This window comes from Cyprinus carpio, chromosome A24, assembly GCF_018340385.1.
Source record: "Cyprinus carpio isolate SPL01 chromosome A24, ASM1834038v1, whole genome shotgun sequence".
In the NCBI taxonomy this organism is placed as follows: Eukaryota; Metazoa; Chordata; class Actinopteri; order Cypriniformes; family Cyprinidae; genus Cyprinus; species Cyprinus carpio.
In genome coordinates, this window is record NC_056595.1 from 19,623,659 (window position 1) to 19,645,759 (window position 22,101).

At 35.7% G+C, this 22,101-nt stretch overlaps 1 protein-coding gene across 1 annotated transcript in view; it reads left to right on the forward strand.

Moving 5' to 3' along the window:
- Nucleotides 1–22,101, forward strand: part of LOC109088088 (dihydropyrimidine dehydrogenase [NADP(+)]-like) — a 79,607-nt gene that overhangs the window by 52,215 nt on the left and 5,291 nt on the right. Inside the window, exons 9-13 of the mRNA XM_042714563.1 lie at nucleotides 4,520–4,627; nucleotides 6,120–6,289; nucleotides 8,981–9,191; nucleotides 15,549–15,733; nucleotides 20,581–20,796. Of these exons, the coding sequence (XP_042570497.1) occupies nucleotides 4,520–4,627; nucleotides 6,120–6,289; nucleotides 8,981–9,191; nucleotides 15,549–15,733; nucleotides 20,581–20,796 (890 nt within the window). The remainder of the gene's footprint in view (nucleotides 1–4,519; nucleotides 4,628–6,119; nucleotides 6,290–8,980; nucleotides 9,192–15,548; nucleotides 15,734–20,580; nucleotides 20,797–22,101) is intronic.

Sequence of the window (22,101 nt, forward strand, 5' to 3'; positions counted from 1 at the left end):
AAGCGCTGAGTGTTTGCAATTAATTTCTGTAATTTCACACGAGTCCTTTACGGTCTTTTTAAATGTCATCCACTCACATGATTGACATTCTAATTTCTCCCTGGCAATATGCAAAAATATGCAAAGTGGAAGCCAGGTTGAGGAAGTCAGATAAGAGCATTGTTTCTACGCTATAGGCTCAGGAGTCAGTGGCTTGGGTTCAATGGCTTTAAAGAGTCAATTAACACCTTAACTGCCACAGAGTGATGGGGTCTGTGATCTCTCTCTCTTATTTTCTAGATGTCTTTTTGATTTCATTGTCAGCTTTATGACAACAAGAATGAAACTCTGTACAGTAAGTCCATTATTGATTTAATGTACCCATAATGCCCTAAAAGCAGTGGAATATAAGTACCAACCACAAAATATTACTCAAAGTTGGTATATGTGTTATTAAAAGGCGTAGTGATCAATAAATGCAAGGACATGATTAAAAGGTGTACGTTCGGCACTGAGATGAGATGATGTTTCTGGAGAATACTTGAAGTTTTTAAAAGCTCCACAATCAATAGTTGCTACGAGTTGGCGGCAGTGATCATTGGATGCTCAGTGTGAGGTTATAATATTCTACTGTAAAAATGACCCAGCATTTGTTTATGCTTCTAAAATACCACCCGAGATGTCAAGAATCTGTCTCTTTTTAAATCCATTACACATTCTGACACTGAACATGTGCTGCTACAAAAATGGAAACATATATTTATTTCAGAATGTTCCGTTAGTTAATTTATAATCTGTGAGGTTATGTAACATCTTTATGTACTTAACTTTAGTATGGCGAGCATTGATATGACTATAGCTCAAACTTAATAGTTAGTTTTTTGTGCTACGGATATATAAATACCTTAAAATGTGTATTATTACATTTATAAGTGATTGAATTTAAAATTTATGGCTGGTGGATTATTGAACAAATGTATTAATCCCAATGATTTAGGTTGGAGAAGGTACCTGAGCCATTTCTATAGACCACAATACCCTAACATTAGGCGCGTTTTCATTACAGATTTGCGCAAAACTTTGGCGATATTTTATAAACGTAGATAAAAAAGTATTGTGAAATGGCGTTTCCATTAACCGATGTTATGTGACTAAAAACGTAATTGCGATAAGTCATGGCAACAGATTTTGATGGACTTTGGCTACACTAGCCATTATATTTAATTGAAGGAGGCGTATGCGTGTATCTTGACAGAAGCAGCGCGGATTCAATTGGGAATGATCATATGACTTTTTACGTACGCCATGTGACCTGTTAATGCGAGAAAAAAAAAAAAGCGTCCATTGCAGTTTTGCTAAATATTTCCTTTTTCGAATTGCCTGAAAAAACACCTCATGCAAGTGTAAAAATATTTCTGCAATGTATGTGCGTTTTTGCAAAATTGACAAGTTTCCATTGTATTTTCAATTCGCAATTTCCACTTGCGCAATTTGAAGGGTAATGGAAAAGCGCCTATTGTAGCACCAAGCATTTTTTCTTCATAAAATGTAAAAAACTCTTTACCCTTGTTTTTTTCTTCACCACTATGCAATTCATAAGGGTCAAAGAGGTCAGGGATGGCAGAGAAAGGGCCTCCTGCCAGTGTCACCCCCTCCTCTCAAAAGATGCCCATAGATAAGCCCTGATTAACGAGAGGGGTTCTGCTCTGCGGGTGATGTATTATTTTTTGATTTTGCATGGTGAAAGGGTCTCGGCTGTGAGCGTACCGTACGGAAGCTCAGCCCAGGGATCGTTGCTGAAGAAAATGTGATGCAGCAGGAGACAAATGGAGACACATTACTTACAAAGAGTGCTGTCTCAAACCCTGGAGCTTTTGTTAAAAGCCACTTTGTCACACCATACCGCAAAGTTTCCCATTCTTTCTGAACTTGCTTTTGTACTTTGGTGATGATCAGGTGATTGAGGTGTTAAGTTGATATGCTTTCTGAACAGTCTTATAAAAATGTACCATTACACACATTATTTGTAAAAAAATTATACTGAACATGATCTGTATTGTAAAGCCATGACGATTTTTTTTGGACAAACATACAAATATTGATTCGTACCAACTACACCACTGGTTATTTTTATGTATTCATAATTTTTGGCTCATTAAAATCCTGTTTTAATTAGGCTACACATGAGTGCACAAACGCATAGATTAAGGACAGCATTTCCAAGCCCCTCAAACACATAAAAGCAGCTTTTTATAATTATTGACTGACATTCATACTAACGAGACTCAAGTACCTGCTCAGAGATATGAGGCACATGTCTGCAATTTTGGAAGTCTATGTACAATTTTGAAAGTCCGTGTTTTTTATGTTGTTCATTAGACATGACACCTTGACAGCTTTAGTTGGTGGAAATGCCAGAATATCATCAGAATATCATTAAATTCATTTAGAAGCTTTCAACACTATGTGTTAGAGATCCACTAATGAGAATCACTGGTGATTTGCACCAAGTCTAATGTGTGACACTACACCTTCAGCATGGGGATATTTAATGTGAAGTTTGTGTATATATAGTATATATGTATGTATATACAAATATATAAATACATATATAATATTGAAATTTAAATATACACTAAACTTTAATGATGGACCGGTGTAAATGCGAACCACTCTGAGTGCCCAAGAATGACCCCTGTCCACCGCCGAAAAAAGGTCTGATGAGATCTGTTGTCTTTTACATCATGTTTACTTGGGGAAGTGATGGCACCAGGATACACTGTGGGATGATGACAAACTGGTCGAGGGACTGTGATGCTCAGGGTAATTCTCTTTCCAGCCATACATGTGGATGTCATTTAGACACATGAATTGGTCACTAAACTAAAGTGTAACCATTTATTTTAAATATGACCTGTCTATTTATAATAAAATGAAATATTAATTTAATATGGTATTTGTAGTAAAAAATAAAAAATAAATATATTTTTATTTTTTAACCAATTATTAGATTTTTTTAAATAAAACATTTATTTCTTTTATTGATCGCTGTTTTTTGTGGTATTGCAGTGATTTTTGCCACAGTTAAGGGACTCTTTGCAATCTGTGCAAAAACACTCCCTACCACTCCTTTTTCCTGTAGTAAAATCAGAAACACAGTCTCTTCTTGCTTTTTCAGTGATATACAACCACTGGAGAATACTTGAAAACCTGAATGCAGCAGGTTACCGTCACATAAAGCTTTTCATATAAACCTGGTGTAAAACTAGATCCAGCTGAAATATAGAAGACAGCCAGAAGACTGCTCTGTCAAACAGAATCAGCTGTGCGAACACGGCTCGAAGGAAGACAGGCTGGTTATTGGTGAGCTAGCGTTTATTCACCGGCCACACGCTGGCTTGTTTGGTGAAGGTTAGCTTTAAAAACGTGGTAATTGCAGTGTTATTGACAACTTCTGATGAGAGGTGGGCGTCTTATTATTATATGATTTAATGACCAGTTTCATTAATAATGAGTTAAACTTTTTAAATCATGCTGTGTGCTTTCACCTCTCTGCCCTTGGCATTTTTAAGCCAGACAGAGCGGATGGATCTGAGAACGGTGGGTGGAGAGGTCCTGTTGGATACCTGGATGATACACTGCAGGAGGCTGTTAAAATCTTAGCAACTCTATTTTCTGCTTTTTGTTTTTTCACATGAGGTTGTTAAAAGGATCCATGCGTTTACTAAAGGCTTGTTTGAATTACGCAAACTAAGGTGTTGATGCATGTTGTAATGCATTTCCTTGCAATCACTTTGTATGCAGCTGATTGGTTCTGACAGCAACACCCCAGTCTTCCATCTCTCAATCACTTAGTGCCTCATTACCACTGTCTTCTGCTTTCCATCTCAGTCACAGTGGATCTCGCGAACTTCTCACGTTACAGTTCTCGCAATTGCTCTGATCTCTGCCAGGTTTTATCTTATTAAGACATCGTGCCTTGAACAAGGTGCAGCATTCACTGCATATAAAGCGCAAGGAAATGACAAAATCACACTTGCATGTCCCGATTTAGATCTTATGTACAGAAGATTGAGAGATTTTCAGAACTCACTTCGTCCGGGCTTCTTTTGAATGGATGATAATTGTGGGTTTTGAGGCATCGGAGGCCTGACGCTGATGTCTAAACGTCGCTCCCACTGAAACCACCAAGATTGCATTATGTGTGATTATGTGTAATGATGTTAATGACACTAAACAGTGGCAAACATTCAGAAGGGCAGGTGATGCAATAGACATTAGAGGCAGGAAGAAGTCAACATAGGAAGGAAATAGAAATTGGAATGCGTATCTGCGGATGTGAGATTTAATCTACCTCAGATACCTATCCATGTGATTTGTTGTACACATGGTATACATAATATATATATATATATATATATATATATATATATATATATATATATATATATATATATTATAATTCATTCATTCAATTGAACTTTTATTGTGGATTTTTTTTTCTTTCTTTTTTTGCTCATATCTGTCTGATTTGTTGCAGGTTTACCTCAAGCTAACAGACACACGCTCTTTGATGGCCTCTCTACAGAACAGGGTTTTTACACATCGAAGGACTTTCTCCCTCTCGTCGCGAAAGCCAGTAAACCAGGTGAACAACCTAAAAAATTTGACTTTCACAAAGTCACACCTGATGATTTAACGTTTCTGAAGCACCACATATAAGGACTGAGTCCAGTTTCTTTTAATTATATTTACCTTGCTAACAAAAAAAGTAACAATAGTACTAGTACTTTTTACTGTTGTTATCAAGTTTTTCAGATATGTGTTTTTTGAAATGTACCATGAATATAGTAATTATTCAGTACCATTATGGATTATGTTGTAACTATAAACTTTCATAATTATGAGTGGTAATCATTGTTCTGGATATAGGCTTGATATTTTTCCTGTGATGAGATTTTTTGAAGGTAAACTTGTTTGTTCTTGTGTTGGTTTTAATCATGATGCACTTATTCATTGGCATACTTTGAAGAAGGGGAGGAGACTGAAAATGGTGCATGGTATAGTTTGCCTTGCCAGATATAATTGCTGTTTCTGAAGGTATATCTGAATAATCGAAAAGAACAGAAAGGAAGATGAGAAGTTTTTTTTCCTGCTCCCCAGATTAATGGGGGTTTAGACTCACAATATTGGCATCAGAATCGAATGAAAATGGAAATTTTGGAGAAAGAACTTGATTGAATGAATAAAACCTCAGTAATGAATAAATCTTAATCCAATGTGCCGTTCTGCCTCTTACTGCAACTCGCTGCATTAAGGCAGTTGGCCAAGGATTTAATGAAATAGGAACATCTGAATATTTACAAGCATTTGAGACAAAATGCTGCAGAGCTTAAAAAATTTCTTTGTTAAAATTGATGTTTTTACACATTTGATATTGCCTTTATACTACAGCCTAAACTGTAGGGTTAAAAATAGCATTACATTAACTCAGAAGAAATTTTATGAATGATTTTGAAAATAAAGATAATACAATTATAATATATATATATATATATATATATATATATATATATATATATATATATATATATATATATATATATAATTTTTTTAAATGCTATTGTAATACAGTATTGTAATTGTACATTATATATGTACAAAGTAGCATTTTATATATAGTATTATTTGACTACGCAATTATTATTATATTTATTTTTTTATTTTTTTATAAGAAAGTAAATAGAGTCAGCTGATCATATGCTGATAGTTTTTATCATATGCTGAATTCATTGCGTTTAATATAGGCGCAGACACCCTTATCGCATCTAAAAATATAAGCAGTACCACGACAGGTGTGAAGTATAAAATTACTGATACAAGGACATTTCCGGAAAAATATGAAATCATAAAAAAAAGAAAACAAAGACAGGAAGACAAGGTGAACCAGGCTCTGATGGAAGCAGAATAATTTGATAGTGACGTGCTGTGAGACTCCGAGATGCAATTTTACAGCGCTTTATGAACAAGCATCTGCTGAGCCGTTAAGTGAGAATTGTTCTATAGGCAGAATTTGTTTTTTTTTTTTTTTCTTTTTCTCAGTCTTTTTTGTCCTCCTCCTCCTGTTTCTTGGATTTCAGGGATGTGTCGGTGTCACTCAGCGCTGCCGGAGCTCCGTGGCACTGTGATCGTTCTGGGCGCTGGAGACACGGCCTTCGACTGCGCTACTTCTGCCCTGCGCTGCGGCGCCCGTCGTGTGTTTGTGGTCTTCAGGAAGGGATTCACCAACATACGAGCAGTTCCTGAGGAGGTGAGGACCCAGAAATAGAATGGAAGTGAGATAATATCAGAAAGAAGACTAAATATATGCTTAAAAGTAAGGGTTTTAGCATCATTTGGTGGTACATTGTGTTTGATATTTTGTCATCAGTGCCAGAGATCAATTATTATGATCAAATATTAGGATCTCCCTTCCTAATTTTTTTTAAAATTATTATTATTTTACTGTATATTTCCATAATAAATCCGTCAGCTTTTTTATTTAGTTTAGTTCTCTTTTGCTTTTGACCAAATTTTCTTTTAACTTTCCCGAAGGCTTTCTTTGTGACCACAGTTTGAAAAAAAAGAAATCTGCTTTTCATTTAACTTTTCCGCAGACTGACTTTGCAACCAAAGTTAGAAATTTTTTGCAAACCTTTTTGCATTGCTATGTTTTTGATCAGTTTTTACTTTCCTGACTTTTTGTGACCACAGTTTAAAAATACCTGATCTATGCAATTAAGTTGATATATTAAATGAAACCACTGTTTTATTATAAGAAATGTATTATTTATAAATATTATATATTACAAATTTGAAGAAGTTAGTTTTAAAATGACTATTATTATTTACACGGATGCATTGTTAGGGTCATAACGAAGATCGAACAAGTGGGATGAAGCATCACTTTTCAAAGAATGTAGTTTTTCATTTAACATGCATAGAAACATTTTTTTAGAAAGTCTTTTGTAGAGTTCTAAGTGGAACCTTTAAATTTAAAGTTTGTTTTGAATTCATTTTTTCTTCTAGGACTAGAGGAAAAATGATTACAAGTAGGAGAAGAGCAAGAAGGCAGAAAGTCGAGGAGAGTCAGGAAGTGAGAGGAAGAGAGTCAACATCAGGCAGCAGAGTGAAGCTTATTAATATTTGGTGTGAGAGAAGTGTGAAGCAGAGATTTATGAAGAGCTCTGTGAGAGTGTCCTCTCTCTCTAGACCACTGACACCGCTCCTAAGCCTTTCCACTCTCATTTATTGCAGACTTGCCTTTGCTTTCAGGGGGAGATTACTGTCAATTGTCCTACTCACACACAGGGCTCTCTGGTGAGCTATATAGCCGCCTCCACTCTGGTAATGATGCCAGCCGGCTAAACGTGTCATGATCAGCTCCATTTAGACAAAGCTGTCAAATATGTGTGTCAGATGTACTGAGGGAACTTCACCATTAAGTTTTTGAGACCATAAAGTTCTATAAAGTTGTGAAACTGTATAATGTCTGATAATGTAATCATTTAAAAAAGTTTTTTAAACAGGTAGCCCCGCCCCCAGACTCACACCGTTGGTTGAGCCAGAGGAAAGCGCACAAAGGCTGTAGTTCTCTCTGTGCAATAAAGTGAAATTATAAACTATTTTAACGCTAAAAAAATTACGCACTTCACCTTTAAGTCTGATTCACACATTGTTCTTCACATCACCCACCGCATTAGGATAAAGTACGGTAAAGTGCAGTAATTATTCACATCTGTTTACACTCTCCAGTGAAGACGCTCGCCTAATGCGGCCGCCATCATCTTCAACTCATTAAAGCTGTTTATAAGCTATATTAAGTTTAAGACTCCTGTAGGCATACATAATCAGAACAGAGCGCTCGATTGTGCATTGGCGTGAACTGAGACAATTTATGGAAACGTAGTAATAAGAAAATAGAATTTGTCACCGCACGACTACATTCCTCCCACCGGCCCCCTCCACGAAGCCAGTGGGCTTCTTTTAGATGATTCAGCTGCACTTTTCATCTGTTTTTTTTTTTTTTTTTGGTGTAGTCTGAGAGAAAATCTTCTGTAAACTTTCTGATGTGCTTCCACCAAGCCGAGTTGTACTTTTAACGAGGTACAGCGCTCTCATAATCATGCGCTTCATTATCTCATGGCCGGATAAAATACGTGACCTTTGCTGGTTTTTGTTATGTGCACTAACTTTGCACTTGTTCAGATTTAAGACCAGAAACATACTTAAAGGAATAGCTCACCCAAAAATGAAAATGCTGTCTTCATTTACTCTCCATTGTGTTGTTCCAAACTTGTATGACTGACTTTTTTCAGTGCAACACAAAATAAGAAAAATGTCTGTTTTTTCTTAAAGTGCAAGTCAGTGGGGTCCAATTTTTTTTTTTACCATGTTGATATTCAGAATATCCTATTTTGTGTTCTGCAGGTGAAAAGAGGTCATGCTGGATGGGAAACAAATCATGTTGACTAATGATGACAGAATTTTGTGAGCTATGCGTTCATGTGCACTTAAAAAAAGAAAAGAAAATACTTTAATTTCTCAAGGATGCATTAAATTGCATTAAAAGTGAGAGTGAAGACATCTAAGGTTAAAAAAATTCTATTCAACTGCTTGGAACACAGTCATCATATTAGAATGATTTGTGAAGGATCATGTGACACTAGGCTAGGCTAGGTTCAGATTAGCTCACTGCTTACTGTATACTGTGTTCTAAACACTGTATAAAGCATGCTTAAAAAAATAGAACTGTATGTGAGACCAGAAGCGTTATGCAGAGATAATCATTTCAAACAATAGGCCACACAACCTCAATTCACTGCATATTTGATTGTGTAAAATTTGCACTCTGGGACATGTCAGATATTTCATCCAAACATTTTTTTTTCAAGCTAGAAGCATTTGTACGTTAGTGCTATCTGTTTTAGGGCTTTAATTGGAGTCTTTCTGATGTGTTTAGATGGAGCTGGCCAAGGAGGAGAAATGTGAGTTCCTGCCCTTCCTCTCTCCACGTGAGGTGTTGCTGAAGGCAGGCCGGGTCCATGGGATGGAGTTCTGCCGAACTGAGCAAACAGAGTCGGGTCAGTGGGTGGAGGATGAGGAGCAGATCATACGACTAAAGGCCGACTATATCATCAGTGCTTTCGGCTCTCTGATGAACGACCACGCAGGTATCGTATGCTCCTTCTTACAAATGAACACAACTCCTCCAAAATGTGATTCTTTTTCAAGTAGAGAATAATTACAGTTTAAAATATGCAGCACACTTGTTATCAGTTTCTTATCAGGTGCAATTTTAGTCAGGATGTATGTAAGGAATAGTCACTAAGTATTTCTGTTCTGTTTTTGTTCTGTTCTATTTTTTTTTTTCTATTCTATTCTATTCTAATTAAAATATAATTTTATAATAAAACTCATTACAAACAAACACATATCAGATATAATTACAGTTTGTATATGGTACATGTTGATATTATCAAATAACTTTCTGAAATCATTAACAAGTTATAAAATGGCAGCTGTAATTTAATTTACATGGAAATATGAGTTTTCTTTTGCTTTCATATAGGATTTTTACATAATATAAAACTATTTTACATATAACAATATGAATATATAATATGATAATATTAATTATATCAAAGAATATTGACAGAAAACATTACTGGTATATTACTTTACAATTTGTATATGGTACATTTTGAAAAACGAAATAATTTCTAACATAACATAATGGTAGATCTGATTTAATTTACACTGAAATATTAATTTCAATATTATTCCCCCACCACACACTTAAAAAAAAGTAATGGGAGCTTTATTAGTATTACTATATCACAATATTTACCTTATTTCTCATACTTTTTTATGATTTAATGCAAATTTATATATCAAAATTTTTTACTTTATTTCTGGTAATTGTGACATCATATCTCACAATTGACTTAATTCGTTTAAATATCACAATGTAACTCTATATTTATTTGAAACTGGCCTTTATCTCTATGTATATTTGTATTTATTTATTTATAAACATCAACACTTTGAGGCAAGTCAGAGACTTAAAACTGGTGTGTTGTTGTAATGGTATTTAGATTGTATGTATTTGTCTTTAATGGTAGTGTTTTGATGAATGACGTTGACCGAGTTTTATGCTGTTACCAAATGGAAATTATCTTAAAAGAGAGTGTGAAAGGATTAGTACTGAGCTCCTGCAGTTAGCCCTCTGGGAGCGAACACAAGTCATTACAGCACAGTTACAACTCAAAATTATTCCTGAACGGTCTTAGTGACGTGATTACAGGGTGAAGAGAAAGACCGCGAGTCCATTAGAGAGAGAGTCACCAGCATCAGAGTCCCCCCCCCTTTTTTTTCACCCGGATAATTATCTGCTCGCCACGTCCCTGAACTGTGACCAATGGCAGTGTGCGAAATGCACTGCATTTATTACTGATGTTAATTACTGTACTTGTTTTTTGATTCTTTTCTAACAAATTTTAGCGTGATTCCTATGGTAAACTGGACCAGTTTAAAACTGCTGCTAAATACTGACTTGGGGTTTCCATCCGATTATTCTCTAGTACTGATAGATGTGGTCAGGTCCTTGTGATCACAGCACATCATTCAAGTATTTAAATGAACCCAGTTAACAGCTGATTAATAATATGAATTGTTACAATTCAATCATTTAATAACTGTAATCAGCAGACCTGCTAATTATTGGTGGGCTGCAGTATACAAGGTGTTCATGGCAGATGACAGAGCAGAACTTTTTCTCACATGATTTTGAAGTCCACTAATTAGATCAGGTTGATAAAGGGCAGACCTGCTATGATTTTCAATTAGGGTTGCATTAAAAAACAAGGTGTAATGTCACAGAGAGACTGTAGTGTCCAGAGCTGACATGAATTCACCATAATGAGATCCATCCCACCCACGCTATGAGTTTACTCACTGACCAGCCTGCAGTTACAGCACAAATGATCTCAAACTATAACCCACTGTTTCAAGTCACAAACGGAATGTGCTTTTTATGTGCCATTAAAATATATATATATATATATATATTTATATATATATATATTATATATATATATATATATATATATATATATATATATATATATATATATATATATATATATACATATATACATATATACATATATATACATATATATATATACATATATACATATATATACATATATATATATATCTATATATATATATATATATATATATATATATATATATACATATATATACATATATATATATATATATATATATATATATATATATAGTTATTTTAAGTTTTAGTACATAAAAAGTACATACCGTTTGTGACTGTTGAAAAAGCATGTTTCCTCATGGGATGCTTAAAACATGTATTGATGGAGTTTCTGTGTTGGCAGGACTTTTCCATAATTTTCTGAGCCTCATTTCAAAACATTTTCAACTAAAATTGTACTTTTGTAAAGAAATCCCATGTCTAGGCGGAATTTTTTTTACATCTACAAAACTAATTGCAATCAATCAAGTTAAATATTCATGACAAGAAACTTTTCAGTCAAGTGTGCCCAAACATATAAATAATGTATAAATGTAGCATAAATGTTTTTGTAACCATTTCATTGTTTTATCTTTAAAGAGTATATTATATTATAATGATTGTGTGTTTGAATGCATTTTACATTTTGCCTAATGATGAATAAATGAGTATATACTGTAAATATGGTTGCAATTATTATATTTAAAAATATGATTGTCTATGTTGAGGTTTATTAAGCATTATTGAATATATATTGAATACATTTATTCAGCAAACATTACCACAATGCAATTATGCCTGGATAGACTGTAATATTTGCCCCTTCTTCGGTCCTATAATTTCTTAATTTTCTTGCATGCAATCCAAGTTGTTTGTCCTCCCCTTGAAATGAGCACCTCCGGTTGTTTTGTAAGTATTATTGGCACTATTGTACGGTGTCTGACCTGCTCACAGCATCTGTGGAACATGTTAGGCATCAGAAAAGGTCTGTGCAGCAGGAGAGGGTTATCATTATTAGCAATTAGTCTACAAGGTTAATTAAAGCACACCAAATCACCTCTTAGCAGGAGCAGAAAATAGTGTACTTGACCGAAAGCCAGCTAGTGTAATTTCAAGAGATTGTAGGGAGGTTATGGTGTTTGATGAGGTTGTTGTGTGTTTGTGTGTGCGGCTGTCTTTCGGTTTAATGGAATCAGATAGTCTTGTTCAGACGTGCCTGTGTTCATCTCGATCCCTATTTTTGTCATCTTAGTGCACTTCTGCTTTGCAGATATTGAGTTTTGTAACATAAGCAATAACCACAGTTCTGACCGCACTGTACCTTACCTTAGTTTTGCAAAAAATGCTGAGGGATGGTGTTTTTTTTTCTTTTTTTTTCATCTGTGTTCTTTCATTTAGGAAATATGAATTACTTGCCCACTCAAGTGTCTCATCAGATTGGTCTGGCTGCGGCCGTCGAGGGCTGGTACCAGAACAGCTGACATGGCTAGAAAAGTTGGCTGGCAATCTAGCAGGCCTGCCCACTGGAGCTAACAGATGATTTGATCCCTCGCCACACTTGGCTGTTTTTTCTTTCCATTTTCTTTTTTCCCCATTTCTTCTTTGTGAGGGAGAGTGGCTGGATTTTGATGGAGTGTTCTGCATCCGGCTCCTGTCACTCCAGCCAAGGCTCCGCCCCCACCCACCCGCTCGGCCGAATATTCAAACATTAGCATTCTGTTAATCACACTCCATCAGCGGTAATGAGGCCGCTTGCTTTCTCCGGCACAAGACTGAACAGCAACTTGCATTTGAGCTTGACAATCAAACACAAGGCTTCATGCACTGACTTTCTTATATATAAACAAAACAAAAACAGCAAATTAGAACAGATTGAGGATACTTGAAAATATTGTCATTATTTACCCTCATGTCATTCCAGACCCATATGACTGTGATTCTTTTGTAAAAACTTGAACAGATGTTTTGCAAAATGTGTCTAAATATGAATATTAAGAGACTGTCAAGCACTAAAAATAACCAAAAAAATCACCAAACAATGACACTTTCTCCACCTTTCACTGACTTCTTTACACACTCAGGGTTCAGTCTTTCCCTAGTTTGATGATGAACATAATGTTTCCCATCAGACCCAAATAAATTAAACTTGTTTTCATCACTCAAGTCAACTTTGGACCAGTTCTCCTCTGTCCACACGACATGCTCACAAAGTGAGCCTAGCCTTTTGATTCTTTCTGCTGATGAGAGGCTTGGTCACTGTAGAGTGCACTTTCAGTCCGAATTCTCCTAAACGTGCCGAGACACTGCATGCTGAGACAGATCCTTACCCTGTTCAGCGCTGAACTGGCGAGCAATCCCAGCTGCAGTGTTGAACCGATTCCCAATTGAGATTCTCCACATTATCCTGTCCTGTCGTGCATTTGTCTTTCATGGACGACCTGCCTTGAATGAATTAGTGTCATTATAAAGCTGCAGTATTCTAGACATCAAAGATTTGGAATGACCAACTCCTCTTGCAGTGGCTGAAAGTGTCATCCCTTTGACCGTCATCTTTTTATTTATTTCTTTTCTCCCCAGTCACAGTGAACTGACTCATTGTGTCAAGAACTGCTCAGCAATTCTTCAAAAATTCTACTTACGTGTTCCACAGTAAGAATAAGAGCATACGGTTTTCTTACTGTTTTCTTACAAAAGTCTCAGTTTTCAATGGTCGAAAACGCCGGGGTAATGTAAACGGCAGGCGTAACCGTAGCAAAAGTTGTGTGTTTTAAAATGAAAACGCACTAGTGTAAACATAGCCTAACACTGAAATTTGTGCTATTGTAGTAGAAAACAATGGGAATGTTCTGATGGAATGATGACTATCCTAGTGTGCTGGTCCACAATCCCCGTCCTCTCCTTTATCCAGTGTGGATTCCTCTTCTTAATGGACCCTTGCAATTTGCATCTGTCAGTGAGGAGAATGCCCATGGGTAGAGAGAGAGCAGCTAGAGAGAGTTGCTGCTTTACTTAAGAATGATCTCTGAGGGCTATGAGAGGCCTGACATACTCTACTACCTCTCCAGAGCAGACAGGAGAGAAAGAAAAACAACTCACTGTTTGCATCTGTGTGTGTGTGTGTGTTGAAATAGGATAAGTGAGGCTGTTGAAGAGGTCTAGACAATTGCAGAGAACTCTAGACATTAGAGGGAGATAAAGGGGAAAAAAATAATAGAGAAGAGGAGCAAGAAAAAGTGTTGACGATCAGGATTACAGGCACAGTGTCAAGTGTAGGAGCCAATCTCTCTTCCTCTCTGTCTTTGAACTGACCTGCCAGCTCACTGGAGGATATTACAACTTTTGTTTTTAACATCACTTCCCTTCAGCCGGTCTCTTTAATCGCCCGCAAGAAAATCGAAATCTTAGTTATGAGGAGGAAGAGGAAAACTCAGTTTATTTTTACTTAGAAGTATTGGGTGGGCTATGGTGTTTGGAGTTTATACAGAATTCTGACTTTGAGTGTTTGGAAAATCTGATTTTTGGTGTGCATGCTTGTTGCTTTCTGTTATTAAAGGAGACATATAATGGAAATGATTTTGATGTACTGTGTAAACAGTCACCAGAGCATCTAGACTGTTTATTAAAACTAATATTCAAAAACTCTGATCCTTCAGAAATCATCAATGATGGGAGATCACAATCTTGAGCAGTGGTCGAGAATAGAATAGAATTTGTAATACCTTCTGCCATTTATATATTATATTATATTATATTATATTATATTATATTATATTATACTATTATATTATATTATATTATATATATTATATTATATTATATTATATTATATTATATTATACACTTTGCAAAAATTAATAATTAATTTTTTTTCTTTTTTTTTTTTTTCAGGTTGCATAAAGTAACATCAGTTAATGTAATTCTTCCATGGCTGATGTTATTCTGTCATTTGTGATTGAGTAACATTGTCCAATATACAGCTGACTTTTTTACTCTGTAAGGACAGTGAGGAGTTCCATTCCTTCATGGTAATCCTCATAATGTGCAATAAATCTTGGGCATCCTGCCTTTAGATCTGTATTTGGAATTTTCTTTGTCGATAAATGTAGGACGTGGTCCATGCCGAGCCGCCGTGCCTTTAGAAGATGGATGGTGTGTGTTCAAGAGAGAGGAGGGGTGGTCATTTCAGAATGTAGATCAGATTGACAGACTGTCTTCCCGCTAACGTTACTAACAGTGAATGAAATGCACCAGGAGATGTTACATTAACCTCGCAAAAAGAAAAAGAAACGCCAGTGGGGAAAAAAAGCTCTCGTCATTTGTCTTGTCATTGACTTTGTATTATTTTCTTTGCATTTCCAGTCTATCAGGTTTTCCCTTTTCCTTTTCTGCAGGTCTTTTTCCATGTTACCTCTTTTCCTCTCATAAATCGGCCCTTTTCTTTATCAGCTCTCTCTCTCTCTCTCTCTCTCTGCAGTGATCGAGGCCATGGCTCCCATCAGGTTAAACAGATGGGGGCTTCCTGAGCTGGACCCAGAGAGCATGCAGACTAGTGAGCCGTGGGTGTTCGCTGGGGGCGATGTGGCCGGTCTGGCCAATACCACCGTGGAAGCAGTCAATGATGGGAAACAGGCCTCCTGGCACATGCACAGATACTTACAGGTGCTTTCTTTCTTGCTTTCATCTGGAATCAGGAATAAAATGAAAGAAAAAGTTTACTCACCCATACGATGTACCAAATCCATGTAGACATGTTTTATACAATATCTGAGCTGCTCTTTTCTGTATAGTGAAAAACCCTGCAACTCAGACCATTAAGCTCCAAAAAATAACAATAAAAAAAGCATCCACATGACTATTGCACAGTAATCCAAGTCTTCAGAAGCCACGCGTATTTTGTGTGATGAAAAAAAAAAAAAAAACCTTCCTTTACGCTGTAGCTGTTGAATCTCATTCGCACTTGTATTCAGATGTGCTGTAATTGATCATGGGATGCACACAAACCATCTTTGCACAAGATTTGAAAGAAATGTATATCAGTGCATATTAAATATATAAATAAAAATGCGAAAGAAATTTGAATGATGCAAGTAACTTTCATAATGTGTCTTATTTTATTTGAATTAATAGATTTATTTATTAATTAATATTATTGTAATTGTATTACTAATATTTTTTATTTATTTATTTATGTTTTTATTTTTAATAATAATAAAAAGTACATTTACGTTTTTTTATTTTATTAATGTTTAGTTATTTATTTATTGAGGATTTTTTTTTATAGACTTTTCTGGATGTCATCATGTAAGAAAGCTTTTTCAGAGAAAGGTTTTCAGCATATAATGACTTTTTATGTCTGTGTTAGGTCTTTTTCTATTATATGAGAGGAAAAGAGATGTATGAGACTATTTTATGGTATTTGGAGGTTGATAGCCCCATATTAATTTTTTATTTTTTTTTTGTATGGAAAAGAGCCTTGGATTTGTATTCCACATAAAGAAGTCATATGGTTTTGGAATGACATGAGGGTGAGTAAAAGATGACAGGGCCAGGGCAAGATGAGGTGATACAAGCTGCACACATAATAATTATAAAATAATTACCGAAAATGCCATTTATAATACTCTAAGATGATGTGTATCATCACACTGCAGGACTTCGCCGTCCCTGCTGTGAGATGTCATGTCAGCTGCCCAAATGACAATATTGTGTCACCGTAAACGTACACCCAAATTCATTTTCTCAACAAATCCACATTTGAAAACACTTGCTTTTGTCCTGATGAGACCGAAACAGATGTTGCCCTGATTATGTCCCGTGTTAAGATCACAAAACCCAATGGAAAAGGAGGATTTGCAGTGCTGATTAATTATGTAGATGAGAGCTTTACATGTTCTCTACAAAGAGGGAGCTGTGACACCGCTGGATACAAAAGCCTCTCAATATGAGTATGTTTATGAGTAATCAGAGCACAATAAGGAATAAATTAGCATTATAGCGGGTGGTAGGACAATGGTCTTCCTGTGGCTTCACGTGGCAGAACCGCACGCCGGGACCACACAGCGAGAATGCTGTTCCGCACAGGATTATTCCGTAAATCTCACCTCAGAGGCACCAGCGATACGAGCTTGTTCGGCTTAATTAGTTTGCTACTAGCAAAGTAACTGTGGAGAGTGAAGGAGGGAGGTCAGGGAGGGAGAGAGAGCACTTAGGATTGTCCCGTTAGCTGAGCCAGATCAGCCTGGGCTCCTGAGAGGGGCTTATGGAGGCCCCCTGCCTGTCAAACACACACACACACGCAGACTGAGACCCTGCAGACACATCAGTGGATTTTCATGCTGCTAAAGCCATCAAACCCATACACCAACAAAACCGTCAGAATCCAGGCTTAAGTGAAGGAGCCGTGACATGTATTATGTAATTATGAAGATGTATGTGACAAAACACTGACTGCTTGCATGACTATATGACAGTTTATTCTTGGGTAGATAGAAAAGAAAGCTTTACATGAGTGTTTTGCTTCACAGATGACTGTAAAGTCGACATGAAATCAAAAGTTGAGGAATAAAAAATTTGACCTTGTTTACTATCTTGTTATGTTACTGGACTTATTTTGTATGATTATCAGTGCATATTATTCTGAAGTTTAAAAGAAAAAAAAATCTCTTCCTACCATACTTGTTGTCGTTTAAGAAATATGAAAGAGAAGTAACTATTGTAATATGTCCATGCTAGACAGAATCTTGGAAATAATGATCTGGACAACTAGAATTTGGATGATTGAATAACGAAAAGCAAGTTATTTATTAATAATATTTACTTTATTTTTGTTTCTTGTTTGTTTTTAATAATAGAAAATTTTTGATTGTTGTGAAAATGTTTATTTATTTGTGTTTATTTTATTGTATTAATATTTGATTGTTTTATTATTAATAATGTTTGTTTCTTTGATTGTTTTTATTTTAATAATATTTATTTAGTTAATTATTTTGGAATTTTAATACTTTTACATTTTTTATGGTTTTTACAATTTTTGTGAAATAAATATATGATTTAATATTTTCTTTCGTCTTCGGAACACAATTTAAGATATGTTGGATGAAAACCGGGAGGCTTGTGACTGTCCCATTGACTGCCAAGTAAATAACAGTGTCAAGGTCCAGAAAAGTATGAAAGACATCATCAGAATAGTCCATCTGCCATCAGTGGTTCAGCCGTAATGTTATAAATTGACGAGAATACTTTTTGTATGCGAAGAAAACAAAAATAATGACTTTACTCAACAATTTGTCTCTGTGTCTCTCTGCATCACCGTAGTGCCATTTTGGAGAATATGAGCTAAACGCAAACTGCGTATGCCCTTCTGTGTCAGCCGTGCCACAAGTATACATTTTCTATGTGTATTTAAACTTTGATTTAAAAGAAAACAGTGTATCCTTGTGTTGCTTCATAATGTTACAGTTGAACTTCTGATGGCAGATGGACTATTCTGACGATGCTTTTCATACTTTTCTGGACCTTGACAGTGTAATTTACTTGGCAGTCAATGGGACAGTCACAAGCCTCCCGGTTTAATCCAAAATATCTTAAATTATGTTCCGAAGACGAACAAGCTTTTACGGCTTTGGAACGACATGAGGATAAGTGAAAAATTTTCATTTTGGGGTGGATTATCCCTTTAATAAAAACTATAGTAGTATCCTAATGATATTAAAATAACATATGTATTCACATGTAAGACCACTGACAATTTATTTAATAAGTTAGTAAGGTTCATTTGATTTCATGTTGTTTTTAACTTTTGACATTGTGTAAGACATGTTTTAAATTACCATGATCATGAAGCAATTTCTGACCTCTGCCATAATAGCATTAAATTCAAAGTAAATGCCCCGTTGAGTGTTCTAAGGTGTAAGAGGTTATGCTCTTGAAGGTACTGTGTTTGACCTCCATATGGGGGAATCTCACGGTTAAGTGCAGCTCTTCTCCAGCAGTGGTGGATCAGCGAGGGGTTAATAGTCTGTCTATGTCTGTGTCCAGAGCAAAGCAGAGATAACTGTTTACTTACTGATGAAATTACCATGTGTGGTGTTCAAGGGAAGGCAACAGATTGCGTTGTTGTTGTTTTTTACGGTAATGGACCACAGCTGAGGGAACCAACAGAGTCATTTGCAGAAAGGTTGCAAGACTAATGTAAGAACAGCTCTCAGATCAGCTCAACAAAAGTCCCACCTGAGAGCTCTGAGGTGTGTTCATGTACTTGTCCCTGGGCATTTAATATTACTCATGTTTTTTTTTTATATATATATATATATATATATATATATATACGTTTCATACATTTTTCAATTAAATAAACTAGATTTATGTTTCCTCAAGGAAAGAAAAATGCTTGCAAATAGAAAAATAATAGTTTTAGTTTAGTTTTTAGGCTTTGCTGTTGATGGCTGTCTATGGTCAAATAGATGGGACTCTCAGTTAACTCTGAATCACTTCGTCATTTAAAATTCAAATCCCATTTCCGTGAAGGTCACAAGTTACCACATTTGCATAATGCCCACCTACGTTCTGCGTGGACATGTGCATGCATGTAAACCTGTTGTTGAGGACTTCTAAAACCAAACTATGAACCTTTCAGGTGGCATAATAGGGGCACTTTAATGATGCATTCGAAGCTTGATAGTTTTGCTCCCAGTTTATTGTAATTGCATGGAAAAAAGTGACTATTACAGTCTTCAGTCCTTTTTTGTGTTCCTCAGAAAAATAGAAAGTGACACAGCTAACTAATGTAACTAATGACAGAATTATCGCTGTGCAAATTATTCCTCAAATAATATCATTGTACTTAAATCTTAGTGGTTAATTACCACAAGTGCTTCTGAAAAATGAAAATCAATAGCGTATCATCTGCCAAAGGTCTATCTAGTGACAAAGTGTTTGACAATTACAACATCCATCAGGGCCCGAGTGGCTTCAGGATCGTCCCTCGGCATTAGTTGTTTGTCTCGGGTGTTTTTCTCACTAGCTTCCTCTCTTTCCCAGTGATGAGGCCTCTCTGTGGAGGATGTGGGCTGTCATGTTCCTGCCCTCGTTTTCTCTTCGCTTGACACCCCCTCGTTCATTATGTGGCTGTGACATCACCACAAGGGCAATCGTACGTGTTTGAAAAACGTGAGGCTCATTAGAGAGAGAGCTGATGTATGACTGCTATTTGCCGCTTTTGTGCCACGATGTGAAGAGATAAACAATGCTGCAGGGATTCACACAAACGCACAAGCACACGCTGCTATCTCACTCTGATCAGCTGCTCTATTGTAGCCTTAACTGCACATATGTGACGGCCCGCAAAAGCGGAGTAACCTTCAGAAACCTGCATTCAGAGCGACCACAAGCTTTCCTCCAGGCTTCGGAGCTTTGTCTGCGTGAATGCTGTCAATTTCCCCTCTTACAAAGTAGAAAATACCTTAGGTGAAGTCTTACACGTGTGCTGTGATTGTTTGCTATTACAGTCCATCTTCGGGAAGATGGTCAGTGGCCCGCCCCAGCTGTCCCTCTTCTACTCACCCATAGACACCGTGGACATCAGTGTGAAGATGTGCGGCATCATGTTCCCCAACCCATTCGGGCTGGCCAGTGCTCCACCCACCACCAGCGCTACCATGATCCGCAGGGCCTTCGAACAGGGCTGGGGTTTCGCCCTCACCAAAACCTTTTCATTGGACAAGGTAATTAGAACAGTGCACATAATGCAAATCAAACTATAGTGTTTTTTTGTTGTTGTTGTTGTTTGTTTTGTGTTGTTTTTCATAGTTCAGGGTTTTCAATCTTTTAATGCCAAGGACCCAGATATGAAAATCCCCATTTTTTGTAAAAAAAAATAAAAATAAATAAACATTTATTTTATTTATTTTTTATTTTATTTTTATTTATTTATTTTTTTAATTTTTTTTATTTACCATATTTTACTATATTCTTTATTACTATTCATTACTATATTTTTATATGGACCCCTTTTAACTTTATTTATTTTTTGTTTATTTTATTTAATTTTAAATATATGTTCATGTTGTTTTTATTATTATAGTTTACTATATTCTTTATTAATAATCATGTCATCATTATACGTAGGGCCCCTAGCACTCTGAGGGCCCTTAGACCCCGCTTTGAAGAAGTGTTATTTTAGTATTATTTATTTAGTATTGTAGTATTCATTTATGTTTTGAATTAGCTTTTAGTTTTATATTATCAGTTTTCATTTTCATTTAAAATAGTTATTTAGTTTTATTTGTTCTTGTATATATTTCTATTTAGCTTTCTCATTTTAGTTTTAGTAATTTTAGTAGCTTATTTATTCAGCCAAGATGGCATTTCTATTCAGTTTTTAATTTGATTTTATTTAAGCATTATTTAAGTTTAAAATTGTCTCCAGTGTTGTCCTCAAATTCCTAAAAATAATTACATATCAAATTATTGTTGACATGCAATGATCTGTAACATAAAAAAAAAACATGAAACAGCATTCCTTATTTTATTCCCCCCATTTTAGTTTCCATATCTGAAATATTTACATTTAAAACAGAATATTTAATATAAAAATTTTTAGAAATGTTAAACAAGACAGTAAATATGGTAAATTTTGCTTTAATGTTAACCAGCAGGTCTAGGAAAATTTTGATAAGATTGGCTGATTTCATATTGAAATTGTTTTGATTGCATGCTGTGATGTCATGACAAATCTGAGCATTGATTTGAGATCTCTTCTGAAACTTCAGACGGGACACGTGAGATTACAGGGCCTTTTTCTTAAAAGCATGTCTCCATTTAATCACGTTTGTCATGAGAGCTCTCATTTGTGTTCTTTCTTTCCTTCGTGTTTCCTCCAGTATCTCAGGTAACAATTATAATGCATTTTTCTTAGACTCTTATTTAATTAACAGATGAATCTTTCGAGAGAAAGGTGACATGACACTGTGACAGATGTTACTTTCACCTCCTCTTTATTCTGTGCTTAAAGCCATTTAAGTGTGATT